The 19,889-nt window shown below is 53.1% G+C and overlaps 5 protein-coding genes and 1 non-coding gene across 6 annotated transcripts; 1 reads left to right on the forward strand and 5 right to left on the reverse strand.

Annotated features, from left to right (window-relative positions):
• Window positions 1–1,844: 1,844 nt before the first annotated feature.
• On the reverse strand, window positions 1,845–5,961 carry BZA05DRAFT_440007 (uncharacterized protein; the record flags this gene model as incomplete). The annotated part of the gene is made up of 4 exons (XM_051486567.1): window positions 1,845–1,951; window positions 2,024–3,407; window positions 3,474–5,263; window positions 5,325–5,961. The coding sequence occupies 4 exons, from the start codon at window positions 5,959–5,961 to the stop codon at window positions 1,845–1,847; spliced, it is 3,918 nt and encodes a 1,305-aa protein (XP_051343943.1).
• Window positions 5,962–6,367: 406 nt separating this feature from the next.
• On the reverse strand, window positions 6,368–9,015 carry BZA05DRAFT_380927 (uncharacterized protein). Its single transcript, XM_051481938.1, has 2 exons — window positions 8,655–9,015; window positions 6,368–8,552 (listed from the first exon to the last, which is right to left on the reverse strand). The coding sequence occupies exons 1-2, from the start codon at window positions 8,659–8,661 to the stop codon at window positions 6,664–6,666; spliced, it is 1,896 nt and encodes a 631-aa protein (XP_051343944.1). The 5' UTR covers window positions 8,662–9,015; the 3' UTR covers window positions 6,368–6,663.
• A 2,086-nt stretch (window positions 9,016–11,101) lies between these two features.
• Window positions 11,102–11,187, reverse strand: BZA05DRAFT_t23. The gene has a single exon. It is a non-coding gene; the product is annotated as a tRNA-Arg (tRNA).
• A 712-nt stretch (window positions 11,188–11,899) lies between these two features.
• BZA05DRAFT_380929 (acyl-CoA dehydrogenase/oxidase) lies at window positions 11,900–14,408 on the reverse strand. The gene is made up of 6 exons (XM_051481939.1): window positions 13,979–14,408; window positions 13,789–13,877; window positions 13,480–13,702; window positions 13,269–13,429; window positions 12,486–13,215; window positions 11,900–12,432 (listed from the first exon to the last, which is right to left on the reverse strand). The coding sequence occupies exons 1-6, from the start codon at window positions 14,072–14,074 to the stop codon at window positions 12,091–12,093; spliced, it is 1,641 nt and encodes a 546-aa protein (XP_051343945.1). The 5' UTR covers window positions 14,075–14,408; the 3' UTR covers window positions 11,900–12,090.
• Window positions 14,409–15,946: 1,538 nt separating this feature from the next.
• On the reverse strand, window positions 15,947–17,926 carry BZA05DRAFT_440010 (uncharacterized protein; the record flags this gene model as incomplete). Its single annotated transcript, XM_051486568.1, has 1 exon — window positions 15,947–17,926. The coding sequence occupies one exon, from the start codon at window positions 17,924–17,926 to the stop codon at window positions 15,947–15,949; it is 1,980 nt and encodes a 659-aa protein (XP_051343946.1).
• A 1,236-nt stretch (window positions 17,927–19,162) lies between these two features.
• BZA05DRAFT_440011 (anaphase-promoting complex subunit 11) lies at window positions 19,163–19,501 on the forward strand (the record flags this gene model as incomplete). Its single annotated transcript, XM_051486569.1, has 2 exons — window positions 19,163–19,336; window positions 19,415–19,501. The coding sequence occupies 2 exons, from the start codon at window positions 19,163–19,165 to the stop codon at window positions 19,499–19,501; spliced, it is 261 nt and encodes an 86-aa protein (XP_051343947.1).
• Between the last annotated feature and the right edge of the window lie 388 nt (window positions 19,502–19,889).

A 19,889-nucleotide genomic window follows, 5' to 3' on the forward strand; every position in this document is an offset into this window, starting at 1 on the left:
CGAGGCAATCCTACAATTTTTAGGAACGACGGATGTGGGGAGGAAAGCTCCACCAGATCTGGAGGAGGAGGATGAGGAAGAGGCAAGCATCGCATCGGGGCAGAGCAAGAGTACCCAGCAGGGTACTGTGTCTGCGGCCGGTGCGAGGAAGTAGGAAATGAGGATATGCGGTGGTATTTTCTTGGTGCGATTTCCTTTGTTATTTGTTTGGCAGGCAGCGGTGCCACATCGTGCTGGCTGGTAACGGGGTCTCAACCCCCGGCCGGCCAGAGTGGGCAGGAAAGGAGTCCGACGGTTCACCATAGTCTAGATGCGTGGCTACATGCGAAATAATTTGAAGATCTCTCTCTCACGTACGCGCAAATGATACATAACCGGTGTGGATAGTGATCGAAGCGGAGGTTCGTGACTTGTGACTTGTGAGAAGCCGATTCGACGAAGCGGGGTAGCCGGTAGTCCCCGCTTCAGTCAGGCGGTGGTGATGGTTATACCTCTCAGAGCGTCAACGGCATGGTGATACTTCAACTTCGTGAGTGTCCCTTCGTTGGCTCCGCAGTCCGCACGCACGTGGAACCTGGCGAATACTCCGCTTACGTGGAGGGCGCGAGTGATAAACTATACACCTGGCAGTGCCGCATTACATGTACCCCGGGATACCGGTATGTCTGCATACCCTCGCCTCCACCACGACCAGAGTATAGAAAACCGAGATCGCGGTGGAAGGATGCATTTTTGATATATGTCCATTGATGTTGGTGAATTCCAGGTCCAGTATTTGCCCCATTTGTTGGTCCGTGCCGAGACCGCGGGTGCGGCCTGCAATATGTCCGCACTCCCTCCCCAAACAATTCCCAGGCGAATCCTACTGGTCCGTTAGTATCCGCCATGTTTGTTGATCCGCTGTGAGATCGCTGGTCGCGGGTAGGTGACGCCGTTTGTTGTCCAGTTGGTGTTGTCCAAGTGGTCCCCAGGTTCCCACTCCAAACGTCTCCCATCAGCCCACGTTGTCACAGTCAAGGAATTGAAAACTAAGATATGGCGTATGGACGATTTGTTGGTGTACTTTCTTTCCGATCGGCGCCGGTAGTGTGGTGTCCTGGTGCTGGCCCTGATGCTGGTCCTCGTGGTGGTGGTGGCGTTATTGGTGTTGGTGGTGGTGGTGGTAGTGAGGAAAAAGAAGGAGGAAGAGAAAGAAGGAAGAGAAAGAAGGAAGGGAAAGAAGGAAGGGAAGTAGAATGTGTGGGGAAGAAGAAGCAGCCCTAGGGCTAGTTGTCCTTCAAAGGGTCGAGTGATACCGTCACTAGCTAGCAGAACGACCCTCCAAAAAGCAAGACTCACACTTCAAGCCATCCGGTAGCGGAGTCTCCACCCGGCCGGCCAGAGTGGGCAGGAAAGGAGTGCGATGGTTTACCATAGTCTAGATAGGCTGCATGCGAAATAAACTGAAGATCTCTCTCACGCCCTATAGGTCTGGCTCTGGGTGGTGCCCTTGCTCTAAAACATTGTTCATATATACTTAGTACCAGTCGGGCGTGTGTGATCAAAGGTAATGGACCACCTGAGACAGACTGTTAGGGATCCCAGTTAAGGATTTCTGCGGATAGTCATGGAGTTAGTGATACCCGCGAAGATGTATGATGGAGAGTCCTCAAGTGACGGTGCTTGGATCCTATGTACGGAATAGTTAGACGTAATCGGCCATTGAGAGATCCCGTTCACACCGCGTCGAAGCTTCAAAGAGAAGATGAAGAAGATGAGACAATTTCACTCCAAGACGAATGACTTCTAAACCAAACGAAATCAAACTTTCTCCACCCCTACACCCCTACACCCATCATCCCCGATTACTTCTGAAGGCCCGCTTCCTGCTTGCTTACACTCCTGCTCATCCTCGGTGGCGGAAGTAACATCAGCGGCGTCGGCGTCTTCAGCGTTTTGGTGTCCTCGGTGCCTTCGGCACATCAGTCTGCAGTACACCCGGTTTGTCAGCGGACGTACAAATGTATTCTCTATGAGTGAGAACCTACAGTCGCCGCGGGACTGGCAACCAGAATCGCTGGAACTTTCTTTCCTTCAAGAAGCTCGCCAACGACCTCTTGGGGCGCCTGTACAATGACTTTCGGCTCTTCCGTGTTTTCCGCATTAGTCGGTACATCTAGGTCCATTTTATTTGCCTCATCGGGTTCCGCAACCTCTTCTTTGTCCGCATCCATATTGGCGTCACCAGTATCCTCTTCCTCATTCTTATCAAGGTCCATACTGTCATTTTCATTCTCCTTCTGGGCATCCTTGCTGTTGTCTTTAGCGTCCCCATCATCTGCCATCATAACCTGCGAAAACAAGCGTTTGGAGGGTCTAGCAGAGGGAGATTTGCGTGTATCAGGTTGTTCCTCATCGCTCACCTCTTCTTCTTCGTCCTCTTCTTCCACTTCCACAGCTTTACCTTCATCTTCAACTTCTTCCTCATCGTCCTCTTCCTCGTCTTCCTCTTTCTCATCCTCTTTCTCATCCTCATCCTCATCCTCTTCCACTTCCACTTCCACTTCCACTTCCTCTTCCTCTTCCTTATCCTCATCCTCTTCCTCATCCTCCGACTCGGTCGTATCCCCATCGTCGCTATCATCTCGCGGCACCTTTCGGGTTGAGCATCGCAGAGTAGGCGACTCACCACCCGGCGGCGTGTCAAACTTGACCCTCTTTGCGCAGGGGACATCTCTATCCAGCATGAGCGGGGGGACCATCTTCTGCTTGATACTCAGGGCCATATTGGCGGTGGGCCCATCCTCTACCGCCGCATCCGCTTCCGTACCTGTGAAACAATGATCGTGCACCGATTTCCAAAGCTCATTTGACGCGGCGGTAGGCTTGTTCGCTTTGGCTGCACGATTGCACACCTCGGTGACTGCAGCCCAGAGCTGTTTTGCCAGCTTGTAGTAGCGGAACTCCGTCATGCTGCACACGGCCCGCGCCATGCGCTGGTGGTCTTCGCCTTTGGTCTTTTTGCTGAGCCATGGGTAGTTTGTGGGTGTGGCGAGACTCTTCTCAGCAACGGTGATGGATGGCACCCCCCTTTTGCTTACTTTCCACTCGAGGTTGAGATATGAGACCACGAAATGCTGCCAGGCTTCGAATAGGCGCTTCTGCAGGTGTTTCCGCTTCCTAGAATGGAACGTTGTGATATCCAATTTTTTGAGCTTCGGCAGAAAGAATTCGCTCCCAGGCTTGTCCGAGACACCGGTCTCGACCGGGAATTCATTGGCTGGGAACCACCAGTTAATCCAGCCGTTAGATGTCCTCAGAGTAGCGCTGTCGAGTGCCATCCACTCTGTTAATGTCCGTCCATGGCCGGCCGTACCGGGAAGACAGAAGAAGCTGACAAATTGATCGTCTGTAGCCTGATGGTTGCTCTGGTTCCCGATGAGTTAGCTGCCCCGTGACTTGGTATCAAAAATAGGAGAGGTGGGGATATCAACCTCAGGGTCTGCTGTGTCTTCTCCGGAGTCTTTTGTGTCTCTCTCCGGTTCCCTGCAGCTTGCAACCTGTCTGCCTGGCGGCTGCATTCCGCTCATGACACAGTAATCGGGTGCGTAAACATACAGCGACTTAGCATCCGGGCCGTGGATGTCTTTGATTCCATACTGCCACTGATCCCTTGGACGTTGCCGCGCAAAAGGCTTCATCCCGACACTCTCCTGCATCGTCCCAAACCAGGCATGCGCCGCGTCGATCTCTTCAACATGGGCGGAGGCCTCAAATGGTGATAGCATGGCAAATTCCCGGACTTGACTTTGCTGAACGCCTTCACGCAAATCCTCTTCCAATTCGGATAGGGGATAATTATCTGCGACGTAAGCTTCTAATACCCTGAAGAAATAGACATCTATCTGCCAGGTCATGATCCGTCTCCATATCACCGATTGGTCACGGAAGCGCTTACTGGGCCTCGGGACCGTGTTGTCTTCCGTTATCTCCAAGAGTGCAGCGTAGAAGATACTGGCTTCGTGCGCAAATCCGATCATCCGCAGATGCCGCAAGCACCGACTGATATGATCCGGCACTGGTGACGCCTCGTCTTGGGCCCAATTCATACCGCCCATGCCCTTGTGCCAGAAAAGGTAGGTACGCCCTTTGGCACTCGACCGCTGCACATGGAACGAAAGCGCAAGCCAGAACCGCCGTAGATTCTCCCAGCTGTGCAGTCGCAGGGTGTTGGTCCGGTCCGCGTAGTAACGCATGAGAAAGTGCGCAGACAGCAAGGGGAAGCTCTTCTGTACAGGTGAATCACCGCGGATGTATGTGGTTTCTAGCAGGTTGGAACCGTCGCCGAGCTCGTCCCTTTCGGCCGGGTCCACACGGTCCGGAATCGGAAACATCCAATATGCCCATCGGGTATTGTGTGCGTGGAGGATAACTTCGTCTGAATAACTCCCCAGTAATTCCTTTCTAGTGGGCACCTTGTGGACGCCGAGGGTGGTGTTTGAATAGGTGACCGGTTGATCGGCGAGCCAGTTGAGGAGGTGGTCGTCGGACCAGTGGTTAGCGAGTAGATAATGATGCCGTCGGCCATATCCCAGAGCTTCCACCACCGCCAGCGCATTATCAAGTGCGGGCAGCAAGATCTTGGGTGAACGCGTCTTCTTCTTATGCCACGTTGGCTCTGGCTCCGCGTCCTCGTCGGACAGTAGCAGCGGTGGTTCACTGTCCCCATCTCTGGCGGCAGCAAACTCTTCAATGCATTCCGAATCCGAATCCGAAACCATCAGCGGGGGCGTAATCTCCCTTGCCGCAAAATTCTCCACGTCTGGCTTCTGCTTGCCCTTTCCTTTCGATTTTAAATTATTTCTCTTCTCCTTTTTACTCGTTGCATCATCCCCACTCGCCGGCCGTCCCTGGCCTGCCAGAGCCCTCACGAAGCCCCTATACATCTTGGACTTCATCTCATCGAGGCTACTGAGACAAATCTGGGGCTGCTCCTTCGGCAATCTCGTGGTGATATTCTTATAATCCATCCTGTTCAACCAAATTGGATAGGACGTGCTGCCGAGCAGGTTCATGTGGTAGCAATAGTACCGGTGCGAATTTACCAGCGCCGTGAGATCGTAGCTCCTGTACCCCGGTTGCCACTGCCACGCATAGTCGAAATCAAAGTCCTCGCCGCAGTGCTGGCACGCCCGCCGCAGGTCGTTCATGAGGAAGTTCCTAATGTGGCGGATTGCCTCCCGACGGTGTCTGGGAGTCTCGAAGCCCTCAGCTCTTACCGGGACTGTAATGTCACTCCACGCATTAGCACGCGCCCACAAACAAAACATGAAGAAGAAACTCACCTGGCATCTCATCCGCATCGATTTCCATCAGCTGTTCGTCAGTGATGTCGTCCACGTCCGCATCTTTTCCGGCATTAAAGTGCTCCTCGACGAAATGGCGCATCAACTCGGGGCCAGTGATCCCCTTCGTCTTCCTGAGCTCCCACTCATCGTCGCAGAACATGCAGCCCCGCGTGGTCACCATGCTCAGCATCACGGCCATCAACCCCATGGTATCCAGCACCTTCTCCTGCCGCGCAAGCATCTCCGCATTCCCAATCACCACCCGGTCCATCAGCGTCCCCACGATCTGCTCCCAGTGCGCCTCGCGCTCGTACGTCATCACCTTTTGCGCGCCGAGGATCCACGCCCGGGTCACGTCTCCCTCAAGGTTTATGATCAAGTCTTCCTGGCCGCTGACCTGCGATGCGAGGGCCATCTGGCGGCCCAGACGAGTGAGGATATCGGGGGCGGCGGGGTCCCCGATCCCCTCCCAGGGCGGGGACCGGGGCGCAATGTCGTCGAGGATCTTTTGGATCTCGGCGGGCTTGTAGGGGACGGTTTTGGGATCGATGAAGGCAGCCTTGGCTCCGGGTCCGGCTCCGGCCTCTTCGTCGGAGCCCGAGCCCGGGCTTTCTGTTCTTCCTGAACTCGCCATGTTATGTGGTGTTGATCGGTGGGCGGTCAAGTTTGCCAGAAACCAGCAACGTAGGTCGGAAGTAGAGATGATGGCGGGCTGCTAATTGATGGGCTGGTCTATATCTCACCTGCTCAGTGTCTACGTTCGCCGGACAAAGGATTGTTTTGACCTTTAGAGTAGGGCGGAAACGAGAGACAACGCCCTTATGTTTGGTGTCTCAAAGAAACGCGCGAGACAAAGAAACAATCCATTGTTGAGGACCATTATTTCGAGCCTCCGCGTAGGTATGCTGGGCCAGGTGAGCGTGACGACGGAGAGAAAGAGAGAGAGAGAACACCAGTTATTACCGCATGCGGCCTTTCTGAACTATGACGAAGGCCAAGACTGAACGCGGTATGACTATATCACCAGACTCCATGGACTTGGGTGATCTCATATGATTGCACCTACCTAAGTAGGTATTTCGACTCACCGTCAGCGCAATTCCCAAACCCTCCACGGCCAGTATCTATACAAAGTCCCATCGAATAATCACGCTTCCTCCGTCGGCACAACTGCGGAGAGTGAAAAGTAAGATGAATTGACGAAAACCCATTTTCCCATCGTAAACCCACCCCTCCGGAAAGCACCGAGGAACTAAAAAAGAAAAACAAGGTAAAACACCCTTCGTACAAAGCCACATCCACCTTGACCCAGCCCTCTATCTTCTCTATGGCCAGGCTACAGCTTAACGCCTCCCTTCCCTAGACTCCTCCAATCCTCTGGTCCAAACTTGACATACCCCTGGCCAGGAACGGGACACCACCAAACATCCTCAATAGTTCCCTCAGTAACCCCTTCATCCTGCAAAGTGCGCTTGACGATTTTATTATTGCCAGTTTTCTCGAGCTCCTTGACTACCCTGATAAACACTGGCCTGGCGTATTTCGGGAGAGCCTTGACTGTTTCATCGAGGCCGGCAATGACCCGCTGAATATCCCATCCGTTGTGCAGGACGATAGCAGCGCATCCGGCCTTTCCATCGTGTTGAGGCAGGGTAATACCGTAGACGGCACACTCTTCGATTCCCGGGTGGGTGCCCAGCACACTGGCGACTTCGGCGGTGGAAACATTCTCGCTCTTCCATCTGAACGTGTCGCCGATGCGGTCCATAAAGTACCATAGGCCGTCCTTATCTCTCCGCTGCAGATCACCGGTGCGGAACCACGCGTCGCCCTTCACGAAGCAGTCACGCAGAACTTTACTGTCGCTGGCCTTTTCGTTTCCGAAGTAGCCTTGGAAGCGGGCCTTGATATCGTTGGCGTCCAGTTTCCACATGAGCTCTCCCGGTTCGCCGGCTGGGCATTCAACTACGAAACCGGTTTTCGGATCACGGTAGGGCAGTTCGGTGTCGTAGTCCAGCTTTACAATTTTTGTGCCGCTGCCGAGAATGAGATTCGTCAGTGCACCGTTTTTGCCGATTGCGCCGATCCCGAATTCTCCGGTTTGGAGATGCCAAGAGCCGGACATGCCCTCGGTTGAGGCGTAGAATTCAGCTATGGCAGGGATACCGAAGCGCTGCTTGAATTCTCTCCATACGTCGGGGCGTAGACCGTTGCCGAAGGCGATGCGGACATTGTGATTGGTGTCATCTGGGGATGGCGGTGCGGTGAGGAGGTAGCGACATGTCTCGCCGACGTATTGGAAGATGGTTGCTTTGGTATCCCGCAGCTCACCGATTGTGCGTTTTATACTGAATTTGTGTCCAAGACATACCGTAGCGCCGGCCAAGAGAGCGGTGTTGACACCGAGAACAGCGGCCGAGGTGTGGTACAAAGGCATGGATGTGTAGAACCGATCCGACTTCTTCATCCCCATCCATCGCATCGTGAAGCCCGTGCTATGATTAATCTTGTGCCAGCTCACCACCGCCGGCTTCGGCATTCCCGTCGTGCCGGAGGTATAAATCAGGATCGCAGGATCAGGAAGCAGAGCATACGACCGCTCCTCGTCCGGTGGTCGCTCGCCGCGCCACGTCGCTACACCCGCCGCCGTGTGCGCGTCAAAGATCACCACCCTCCTCTTTCCACCATCCTCGAGCGCCTCCTTCGTCGTCGGCTCCCGCACCGCCGCGGCCACCTCCTCGTCGACCAGCAGCAGACTGGCTGTCGAAGCCTTGACACAGTGCACCAATCTTTCGCCCTCCAAGTTGTAATTCAAAAACGCCGGCGTAGCACCCAGTGCCCAGAGACCGAACCAAAGCCACAAAAACTCAGGCTTGTTCGTAAAATCCATCGCCACGATCTCCTTGCGCTTGACGCCGTGTCGCTCCTTGAGCCACGTCGCATACTTCAGCACGATCTCGTATGCCGCCTTGTAGGACCATTCCTGGCCCTGGTAGACCAGGAACGCTTTATCGCGCACCGCCGGATTGGAGTCTAAGGCGCGCTCCTCGAGCCGGTAGAAGGTATTCAGTCTGCCGCTTCGCTGCTTCATGTGCATCGCAATGGTGGAGGCGGCGACGGGGTAGATAAGGAAATAGTCGTGGACGAGGAGGTATTTCGCATCGAGGTAGGCGAACGCCGCAGCGGCGGGCAAGGCCGCACCGAGGAGGAGTTGTGACGCCGACGCTGGTAATGAATGTTAGTTGGGACTCTATAAGTGTCGTGCAAATAGAGCGCTGATTGCCTTGCTGCAAGGCGGAGGTGAATAATGACGGGGGTGTCGCGTACCTGACATTGTTTGGAATAACGATTATCCGGGGGAAGATGCCGTGTTTTCGAAGAGTAATCCGCGTCGAAGGTAACGCGAGTCGATCCACGAGTTTCGTGGTTCGGGAGTCGGCGCTTCAGAGAGTTTTTAGAAGGGGTGCACAGCCTTTAAATAACGTACGGAGCTGGAGGACGCAGCGAACCACGGCAGGTTGCGGCTGGCAGCAGAGGCGAAGGTGCGTGAGGTAAACGGGCAAAAACACTTTCAATGGCTGGGATGGTGGGGGTGGGAATCAAATTGAAAGGGGAAAGCATGAAGACACGGAGCGAGGAAAGGACTGTGGTGGATGGTTAGAGGAAACGATGTGGTGTACGAGTAGATATCCATATCCGCGTGGATCATTTGGCCAAAGCCACCTTCCCGAAGTCCAGTCCATTTACCGTGGCACGCGCAAGCGATGCCGAGGTCCGTTGCCAAGAGTGGCACGACTCACGAGCTCTGTTCACTAACTACGAACAGGGCAGCTAATAACTAGCAGCATTTAGTGACTGCAACTGCTGCGTTCGCTCCCTGGGAGCCGAGCGATCAACACTTCCACGATGCATGTGGAGAATCCAGCCTTACACTAGAGCAGCCACTTCCACAGCGTCAATTTCTGGGCACGCAACCGCACTCCGCACTTCACATCGGGCTCGTAATGCGGCTGAGCACTTTATGTGAGTCCCCAACAAAAAACGACTGAATGTTCAAGCCTCGAGATCTTCCATGTGAAGGCAAGAGCAAGAGAAAAAGGTCATCACATTATGACAAGCAACAATCGGTTGGCCTATACCCAGGCACTTGGTACTCAATGGCATCGTTGGATACCTTCAACGACAATGTCCCGCCCTTCGCCGAACAATTGGTTTTGCACATACATCTGCTCATCGTTATCAGCGATTAGCCAAACGTGGCGTTCTTCATAGTAGGCCGAAGCGGGCTGAAACTCAACCGTTGCCGTCGTATGGCCGTAGGTAATATGTGAATCATTTCCTATGGTTGGGGGTGCCTAGTACCAATATCTAGTGACCGGAAAAAGGATCATTTATCACACAAGGTTACGTGAGTTGAAGTCAGGCTCTCTTCAAAAAGGCCCGCCATAATCTCCATAGGTTAACCGGGAGAAAAACAAAAAACTCTGATACCACGCCGCCATTTGAAGCAGAACCCCATACAAATATCGCTCAGCGGAGGTACATACCTAGTCGGAGAAAATATGTATTCGCCCGATGCACAACAGCCGTAGCCGCCTGGATTAAATCTATGTACCAAGTTATAGACCCATAGTAGCTCTGGAGACTGACCACGGTTTGTAGGAGGGGCGGTACTAGTATCCAATGACTGCGATGGTAAGTAGTGGACGGGGATGCACCGATATCGGCAGCAGCACCTTCGCCATCGTATCTCGCAACGGCGGGATCGGGAGTGGAAGCAGCAGAGGACTTACTAGTACGCTCGCTCTTATCACAGACCATCTGCCCGTCGAGTGACATTCTTCGATCGCACAGCTGCGCTGTTGGAACGAGTGCTAGAATGTGGAAATATCTAATGATGGAGGGAGCCGTAGAGGTCGAGAGTGGTAGACCCCAACAAAGTTACTACTAATAGAATCCATCAAGTCGTAGATGTAAGAGGTAGTGGAGAGGCATGTACATAAGAATGATGAGAGTGTAAGTGAGGGTTCGACTCGTTCATGTGCATTATTCGGTATGACGGAGTCGCCGGATGTGAAGTTAAAGGTGAGAATCGCTGGGCTACCAGGTATGGAGGTTGAAGGAAAGCGTCGTGAGAAGTCAGTGGGAACCTCTGTTTGAAGCTTCCTGAAGAACGAGTGATGTCTGCGAGCGTGATTAGGACCAAACTATCATAAGTCCCCTTGGTCTCTTGTACCGTATATAGGTCCCGGGAAATGGGAGATTCCGACTGCCTTGCCGAGTGACCGATACTTTAAAACGAGTGGTGAGTTTTGTTGCCGTATTTACGTACCGGGGACTTGGAATTGTGAATTTCAACCACCTACATATGTGGCGCACCACTTCTCCTTTACCTCTTTGCACCTTAGACAGTCGACACCTTCGCCATACCGTACACACCCCTTGCTTCCCGGTGCAAATATCTTCCTTCATTCTTCATTATGGCGGGTTTGAACCGGCTACAAGTGCGTAGGTAGGTGGCTATCAAACGACTCGCAGTAAATGAAACAACTCAACGACGATGCTAACTCCGGCAGGAGTGCACCCACTGTCCCATACGTAAACTACCTGTAGTAAGGACCATTCATCGTCTCCTGGGTGAAGTGCAATACCACCTGGTTATTCCCAAATCTACATACCGCTCGTGCACTCGTGCACTCTTGATCACTTCCCTTTCACGCACCGACCCACCAGGCCTCAGCGGCCAACAGAGCAGCAAAAGAGGCGCAAAAGAGCGACCACAATGGGACTCGAACCCACAACCTCGGACTGTATCTTATATGGATAGGAGGTCCGCGCGCTACCATTGCGCCATGCAGCCATCTTGTTGATGACGCTAGCAATTCTCCACCCTCATTGTAATGTCTGGGGCAGATGGTAAGTTCTGGCTGTATGTAGTGGAGCACGAACGGGCAGGAGTGTGCTGTGGTGTGCTGTTCTCGTCGCCTTTCGATTGGCTGGCGGAGGAGGATGGGGTTGTCGTGGTTGTCGTGGTTCCGTCTCGCCGGCGTTCAGTGTTCACTGCCTGGATGCTCCCGCGGCTCACCCAGTCATCAACTTCACCTCAGCGTGGGTTCATAAACTATAGGCCACCCACGCCATCCTGAAGAGAACCCTTATCTGGATCCGGAATGATAATTCGTCTTCACTTACACATCACCCACCGGATGTCGGACGCCGAAGACGCCGAAGTGTGCTTATATAATCCGGATTTGTTGGGTCGGCCGCCCCGCCCTCTCATGCGCATGGATATCGCCGGCACTATGAATACGCCAACACAAACTAGCAGGCATGCAAGTGACGTTTTCCTGCATCGGTTGCCTGTGATCGGCCGGTGTTACCGGATTTCGAGGTGCCTCGGTACTCGGACTGCCATGGTGTTGGTCAGCACCGGGCACCGTTGGTTAATTGGAGCTTGGGGGATTGAGCTTGGAGGATGGAGCTTGGGGATGGAGCATGGGAATTCGGTAGGACGTTACGGCTTCCTCACGAAACAGCTTTCACCAAATTAATGTTTGCAAAATAAAAACAGCTTTCACCAAATTAATGTTTGCAAAATAAAGATACTTCTTAGGTATTGTGCACCAAAATAACCAATTGAGTACAAATACAAGTCTGCGTTCGCCCAGCGACTGTCTTGCTCGACGCACGCCCGCAAAAAAAACAAAAACCGCATTAAACACGTAAAGAGCATCTATAACCCTCCCCCACAGCAGCTCTATATTTACAGCTTCATCCCCATAGCCTCATGCACCTTTAGACTCTGTCTAATCGACAGATCAGCCATGATCTCCTCCGAGCCACCGGGGATGGCGTATCCCCGGACATCACGGTACAGTCTCTCGACCTTCGCACCGACACCTCCCTTGGTGTAACCGATACCACCGAAGATCTGGACGGCCTCTCGCGCGCAGAATTCGAATGTGACCGTTGCCTGCACCTTGAGACCGGCGATAGCGCCTCCAAGCTTCAGCATCGCCTCGTGCTCGCCCATCGCTCCGCACTGGTAGATGATGTTCTCAAGCCAGTTGTGGGTGGCTTCGACCTGGCGGGCCATGTGTGCAAACTATACTATCTGTCAGCGGCGGAGTGGCAAAGAAGTGAGGGTAAAGTACGGACCTTCATGCGGATGACGGGGTGCTCAATCAGCTTCTTGCCGAATGTGCGGCGTTTGTTGGCGTACTTCATCGCCTCCTCGTACAACACACGCGAGAAGCGGTTGCACTGGATGATGATGCCGACACGCTCGTGGTTGAAGTTGGTCATGATGACCTTGAAGCCGGCATTCTCCCTTCCGATCAAGTTCTCAACGGGGACCTTGACGTCCTCGAAAGTGATGTAGGTGGTCCCGGAGCCGTGGACACCCTGGCAGTCCATCTCGCGTGTGGTGACGCCCTCGGAGCGCTCGATGAGCAGGACGGAAACACCGCCCATGCCGGGGCCGCCAGTGCGCACTGCGACGGTGAAGTAGTCCGCCCAGATACCGTTGGTGATCCACTTCTTCTCGCCGTTGACGATGTAATGCTTGCCGTCCTCAGTCTTCTTTGCCTCACAGGTGAGGTTAGCAACATCGGAGCCCGCGTCAGGCTCGGTAATAGCCAAGCATATCCGCTTGTCTCCTGCGAGGATACCAGGGACGATGCGCTCCTTGAGTGCTTTCTGTGCGTACTTCATCACCGGAGGAAGACCAATCGCGTAACCCCCAATCTGGTTCCAAACGAATCCTCCGGAACCGGTGCGGCAGATCTCGTCGGTGACGACAAACTCGTGGAATAGATCCCACTTCTCCGGGGGAACGGAGGCAACGCGGTGGGAGGTAAGCTCGGTTGGGTATCCCATGCCAAGCAGACTGTTGACAGTGTTAGCACACATTGTCCTAGCTGATTCGAAGAAGCATCATACCCGGCGAGATATCCTCTTGTGCCCATCTCCTTGTAAATCTCGTGCGGCACAAACTTGTTCTTCTCCCAATCGTTGAGATAAGGCTCACACTTCTCCTCGATAAAGTCGCGAACTTCCTTCCGCAGTGCCGCGTGCGATTCGTTGTAGTATGGGGAATGGTACTGGATTCATTAGCAACCTTCACCTCGCCGTAATGGATTGAAAAACTCACGCCCTGATACCATGCTGGATCTCCGAATGGAACCAAATCTCCAAACGGCTCCAAGCTCTCCTTCAGCTCCGCCTCTGCAGCCACCACGGGAGCAGCGGGACCGGCCTGCATCGGCACGACCTTTGCCTCGATCTTCTTAGGCTCCTCTTTGGGTGCTGGGGGAGGTGCCTTTCCTTCCAACGATCCGATCTGTAGCTGCGCCTTGTATTTCTTGAGAATTGACCTATGAACGCGTTCCTGTCAGCGTCGCGTTCCAATCATCCCGGACCTCTACAGCTTTGTAGAAGAAAAAACACGGGTGGGACGCACTCATTGTGGTATTTCCAAAACTGTTTCGAAGCATCCTTTCCGCCCACTCGCTGCAGGATCTTCTTCCCACCGGGGTGCTCCTCCGCGAACTATACCCAAGCACTGATGTCAGCCTCACAATCACGGGTTCGGATACCCTCGGCTCAGCCGGTTACCGCCAACACCGCCACCGACAACGCGAGAAACTAACCTTTGTCACGTCGTAAACATCGTCGTCGACAATGATCCAAAGCGACTCGGGCTTCTTGTGCTCTGCCACCTCGGACTGCTTGAAAACCTTCGACATCGTGTGTTGGAGTATCAGTTGGCGACTTTGATTCTATGCGGTGGGTCTAGTAGTCGTGTATGTATGGACGGCGAAGTTATGTGTGGCGTGAGTGAGACAAGCAAGAGAGAGAGGGAGAGAGAGAGCAGGTGAGCAAGTCTTTGGATGAGAGGAAGACCGAAGGAGGAACGGCGCTTTATTACTCAAGCGAAAGAAAAAACTGGTCAGCGTACTTATGATAGGTACACTGCTAACTACCTGGGCATGTGACGGGGTGTGACGGGGAATCCTGCGGGCGAAACTTGTCAGGATGATGAGTCGTGGTTGTTGGGGGATGACCACGAGTTAGTTGGTGTGGGGTTGCCGATACTCCGGCTCGGTAAACAGCTGCGGGTCCCATGGAGACTGGAGCACGGCGTGCGCGCGCGCGGTCCGAGGCAGGGATATTGGCATGTGAAAATCAATGCTCCTTGGCCAGTGGACACTGGACACATCTCGGCCCAAGCTTCGGCCGGGCGGCAGGGAGCCATTTCCATCTTTCAACAGCAAAACCGAGACAATCGCGGTCGCGGTCGCGGCCAAAAGTTATTCCATCTCCTTCCTGATAATGGAGTAGGTACTGTACACATTACATGTAGAGTGCCTTCACCCCGGGAGCGTGAGAGCAACAGGATCGATAGATACCGAACCGGCGATTTCCTTCAAGCATCCAGGACCATGAACACTCGTTTCTCGGTTGGACAGCAAGAATTTGCGATGACAGGGCTTGCCGTGCAGGGCTTGCGACAACCCTGTCGTCGGGCATTAAGGCTACTCATCGTGCAGCACTCGTTATGTTGCACTCACCAATCCAACTGATCCAATGATGGCTCGCTTTCATAGTTTAGTAAGGCCGTATGCTTACAGGCACGTTCCCAACTTTCGATGGTAGCATTGGTACAAACAAAATCTTCATGGATGGCCGCCAACCTATTATACGAGCTACCTGGCTCAACGGAGAGAGGCTTTAGCGACCTGTCAGAGTTGCACCCCTCAGGTTATGATAGTATGTCGAAGTTTATGAAAGCAAAACTTCTGCCTTCATGCTATTTAAATTTCTCCAGTTATTGGCCAACAATCCGCTAGCTGTTGATGTTGTGAATATACGATGGGAGAGAGTATACTGAGATAATAGATGATGTTGATTGCTTAGAGAATAGAAAGGAGCTCGGTACAAGACGGGGGTATGGTGATAGCTATGGTGATGCCAAGCCTGAAATGAGACAGTCTAGGCCAGAATATATAATTGATATTCTTTGGCCTCGAGTGACTTTACATGACCCTCTGTTCTTAACAATAAGGGCATAGTTCAGGTAGAAAACTGCCCACAAAGGACAGGACGACTTCAATGTCTATCAAGACTTCACCTCCATCTACATAAGCGGTACCACTAGAAATAGTAAAACTGAAAATCCTTGAAATGAAGAATGAAAAGAAATGTCATGAAAAAGAAAAAAAAACAAGCAGAAATTACCGCGAAAGGTAGGAAGAAAAAGCAAGCCAAGAGCGTGAACAAAGGGTAATCTGTAGGAAAGTAAAGCAGAAATTACCACGAAGGGTAGAAAAGAAAAAAGCAAGACAAGAACCTGAACAAAGGGTAAACTGTAGAAAAGTAAAGCTGAATCACCGTGACAAAGTTGTTAACGGCAATAGCCCAAGTCACCGCAGACCGAAATCGAAATCCCTAAAACCAAGCCCACACAAACAACACAAGTATTAAAACAGTATGGTGAAAAGAACGCAGAAACACGCCATCAGATCAAAAGGAAAAAAACAACACCAAATACTCCCCCAAACTCCCCTCGTACCACAACTTTTATGCCTAATTCAATTTAGGACTTTTCCTCTTTGCGTCTATTGGTAGTCTCTGCGAGGAATGTTCTCGCACATGTCCTGCAGACGCCGCCAAGCCCAGTACGAGTTTGTCGCATCTTGACTCTTGCAACAGTCGGAAAGAATCTCCATGACCTTGAACTTCTTGCTATTGTCGGGGAGAAGAGGATTGAGTTCATTCATTCGGTCCATGGAGCTTGAAAACCTGCCGCTCCAGTATCCAGGGGCCATCGACTCCGTGACCAATGCGATCTGCGGGTTTATTGGCTTGAGCGGTCGGTAAATGTTCTTCACGACCTTGGGTTTTCCGTCCTCGAGGATTGTGGTGACTTCCGGCGGCGGCCGTGGTGCTTGGCCATGAGAGAATGAGTACGATGGCTTCAGGACTTGGTGGCGGTCGTAGTAGTCTGCAGCTTGGTTGTAGGGATTAATGCCCTGAGGTATGGCAAGCGATCCAGGTGCGAATTGTGGGTAGCGACTATACTCGCCCTGGAGCGGACCAAAGGACATCGGCTGAGGAATACGGGTGGGTACGGCGTGTGAGCTGTAGTCATTCTGTTGTAGCTGTCGAGCGAAAGCGCCTGCTTGAGGATAGCTACCGGCTTGCCCAGCATTAAACGTGTGTGCATGGGGTATCCTAGACATCCCCGGATAGTTCGCAGTGTTCTGTTGGTTGTCTGAGTAGTATCCAGAAGCTGGGTATTCACCATGTCCCTGATATCCACCAAAAAGTTGAGTGGGCTGCGGTCTCTCGTTACCTTCCTGCAAGTGATATCCGAGTGGCTTTGGTCTGGAGTGCACGTGATTCTGAGCATACGCCGTTGTTGGTACCGGGGGTGGGGCCATCGATCCTGGGTACATGGAGTACTGGCGCTGCGGAATTCCCGACGACGGGTAGTGATATTGACGAGAATCGTACTGGGCCGGCATACCGGTGGTGGCCTGGATTTTCTCATTGGGTTCGGCTCCAATTCCCGACGACGGGCGGTGGTACTGAGGAGAACTGTACTGAGCCGGCATAGCGGTGATGGCCTGGATTTGCTCATTGGGCTCGGCTCGAATTCCGGACGACGGGCGGTGGTACTGACGAAAATCGTGGTGGGCCGGCATAGCAGTGTTCGCCCGGATTTGCCCATTCGTTTCGGCTTGATCCAGGCGGACGTCTTGCGAGGTCGGATGCACCGTGGCGGGTCGTGGAATTGCCGAAGGCTTCTGAGGGGATATACTTGAATACCACCGTTCATCAATCTGTCCAAGCTCCCTCAGCTCCATCTCATGGAGAGTCCGTATCTGGTTTGTCTGAACCGGAGTCACCGATGGATTCCCTAAGGAAAAACTGCGCGGAAGACCGAAGTTCTCCTTCCGAAGCGAATCGCTCCATTTCTTCTTTTGGGAGATCCGACGGTTCTGGAGGGGCTGCTCCTCTTGACCCTGTCCTTGCTGCTTCTGCTCCTTCTTTTGTTGCTGATGGAGCTGAGCCATACTTGAGAGCTGTCCTTGCCGCTGCTGCTGCCCCTTCTTCTGTTGCTGCTGGAACCGAGCTATACTTGGGGCGGGTGGCTGTTGAGGAGGCTGATCCGTACCCATTCCCCTTCCAAGGCTACGGCTGATGTCGTGGTTGTGCTGTCCTCGCCCGCGACCCATCTGCTGCATGTCAGGTCTAACAGGAGGGTCGACCGGCTGTATGTCGAAGCCCGGAGGGCTAGTCAACCCCGGATAGCTGTTTCCTGCCGGCGGGTCACCATATTGCAGATCGCCACGAAACGAATATCGACGGGCGCGGGGCATGTAGTCAGGCTTCTGGACTCTGATCTCCGGCACCATTGGATTGCGAGGTGGGATGGCGAGCTCTGCCTCACTGAAGTATTCTTCATCGACAGGAATTCCAGCGGCCCTCTGCTCTCTATAGTGCTGATACAATGCCTGCTTGCTCTCCTCCCATAGCCTGATTCGCTCTTCATATATAGCTTTCGCCTGCTCGGACAGGTTACTCGCTGACATGGTGTATGTAAAGCGCTAGAGATTGTGTTGGAATCTGTTAGAGATTGGAAAAGAGAGTAGACAAGATCTGCGAACGGTGTGAACAGAAGGGTGTGAATGGGTGAAGAGAATAGGCAGGATGTGAAGACGGTGAGGAGGGAAGCTGTGGAAGGGTGTGGAGGGGGGAGGGTGGGGGGGTGAGAGGGTGTAGAGGAAGGGGGTGAGAGGGAGGGTGTAAAGAGAATCGGTACAAAACTTAGGTGGTGATGTTGTTTGTTGGAGAGAAGGTGAAGTAGTTGTGGTCGAAGTTTACAGTATTTGGGTATCCGAAAACAGGAAATATTGTGGGCGAGTGATTGTTGTGACACCAGTTACTATTCTATTACTGTCTCGATCCTTCTCGGTGTATGTAGGTGCGGTTAGGGCCCCTCCGTTACACCGGACAAACACCCTCCCAAAATCCTTCTGATTGCGATCCGCCTCGTTGATATATGCACCCATATGGAGCTCCAACTCGAAGAACCACTCATCCTTCTCACTAAGTGCCTCTCCATCCGCAACTGCCGTGAAAAACTAATCCCATCTTCCCCCGTTGATTCTCATATCAGATGCGTTCCGGTCCTGTGTTATGCGGGGTTCATCGCGCTGTAAATTAGGTTGGTGGATGTGGCGCCGCTGGAGGACGTCGACGAGTTTCTTAGGGACTGTGGGGAAAGAGAGGAGATACATGCTGATCAGGCGGGACCCGATAATCTGGTTGAAACTTCTGCGATCTCCGCCGCCAGCGAGGCTTCGGAGCACGCTCGTCATTGAAGCCATCGGGCGAAGTTGTCGTTGCGGGTATTGTTGATAAAAAATCCGGTCAGGGTGAAAACCGGCGGATGCGTTATTGGCGTTCTACGGGTATATCTAGAAGTAGAAAATAGCGCCCGCCGTTGACATCGCCGGGATGACGGAATGGTGGGTTTCCACGAGATCCCGGAACGTAGACGAAGTGGTATCATCGGCCGAGTTGAGGATCGAGAAACTGGAGCTGTAGGAGACCATGGGGGCGTCTGGAAAGGCATCCCATGCCGCCCGCCCTTCCTCACCTCCCCGCCCTTCCTCCCCTTCCTCCCCTCCCCGCCTCCTCCCCGCCCTTCCTCCCCACCACGACCAACACGACCAACACGACCAACACGACCAACACGACGACTAGCACAACCAACACGACCACAAGCACCACGACCACAAGCACCACAAGCACCCACAAGCAAGATGAAAGTTCGTATCACCTCGTACACCGCGACGGCCGTGTGGCGCTGGGACGTTCCGGAGGACGACGTGTGCGGCATCTGCCGCGTGCAGTTCGACGGTACCTGTCCCAACTGTCGCTTCCCTGGCGACGACTGTTCTCTCGTCAATGGCAAGTGTGGACACTCGTTCCATCTGGTATGTTCTCGTCTATGATGTGTGATGTGTGTGGCGGGAGAGGAGGGAGAGAGGCTGATGGAAGGGCAAATGAAATAGCACTGTATCAACGATTGGATTCAGACCGAGGCCTCTGGAGGGCTGTGCCCCATGTGCCGCCAGAAGTTTGAGTTTGGGGCGGTATAAATTTGGCTGACTTGCAAACGGATGGGCGGAATTTGTGATGATTTGAGGGTGGGCTCAAGGAATCACGAATGAAAAATACCAATTTGCTTTGCGTTTTAAGTTTTGTGCTGTTGATGATGGGACTGTGAATTGTAATGTAATGCATATGGTAAGTATAATACATCACAATGCACTCAGAATGTGTTGCGTGTGAGCGCCAGACCGAGTGACACCTCCCAGCCCACCACCACCACCACCACCACCACCACCACCACCACCACCACCACCACCACGTACTGGCATCTGCATTCCTAGTCTGCTAGGGCAGTGACGACTGCTGAACATTCCCTCTTATAACGCCCATATTATTCTTTTATCCAGCGAACCCCCATAGTTGGTGCACATAGGT

This window comes from Tricharina praecox (genome assembly GCF_024521635.1).
Source record: "Tricharina praecox strain CBS 144465 chromosome Unknown BZA05scaffold_1, whole genome shotgun sequence".
Classification (NCBI taxonomy): domain Eukaryota; kingdom Fungi; phylum Ascomycota; class Pezizomycetes; order Pezizales; family Pyronemataceae; genus Tricharina; species Tricharina praecox.

Bases quoted from the DNA above. Each gene is read 5' to 3' on its own strand.
- BZA05DRAFT_380929 (XM_051481939.1), bottom strand. From the start codon at position 14,074: ATGTCGAAGGTTTTCAAGCAGTCCGAGGTGGCAGAGCACAAGAAGCCC. The intron at 13,878-13,978 runs GTTAGTTTCTCG...GCTTGGGTATAG, and splicing joins ATGTTTACGACGTGACAAAG to TTCGCGGAGGAGCACCCCGG. The intron at 12,433-12,485 runs GTCCGTACTTTA...CAGATAGTATAG, and splicing joins ACCCCGTCATCCGCATGAAG to TTTGCACACATGGCCCGCCA.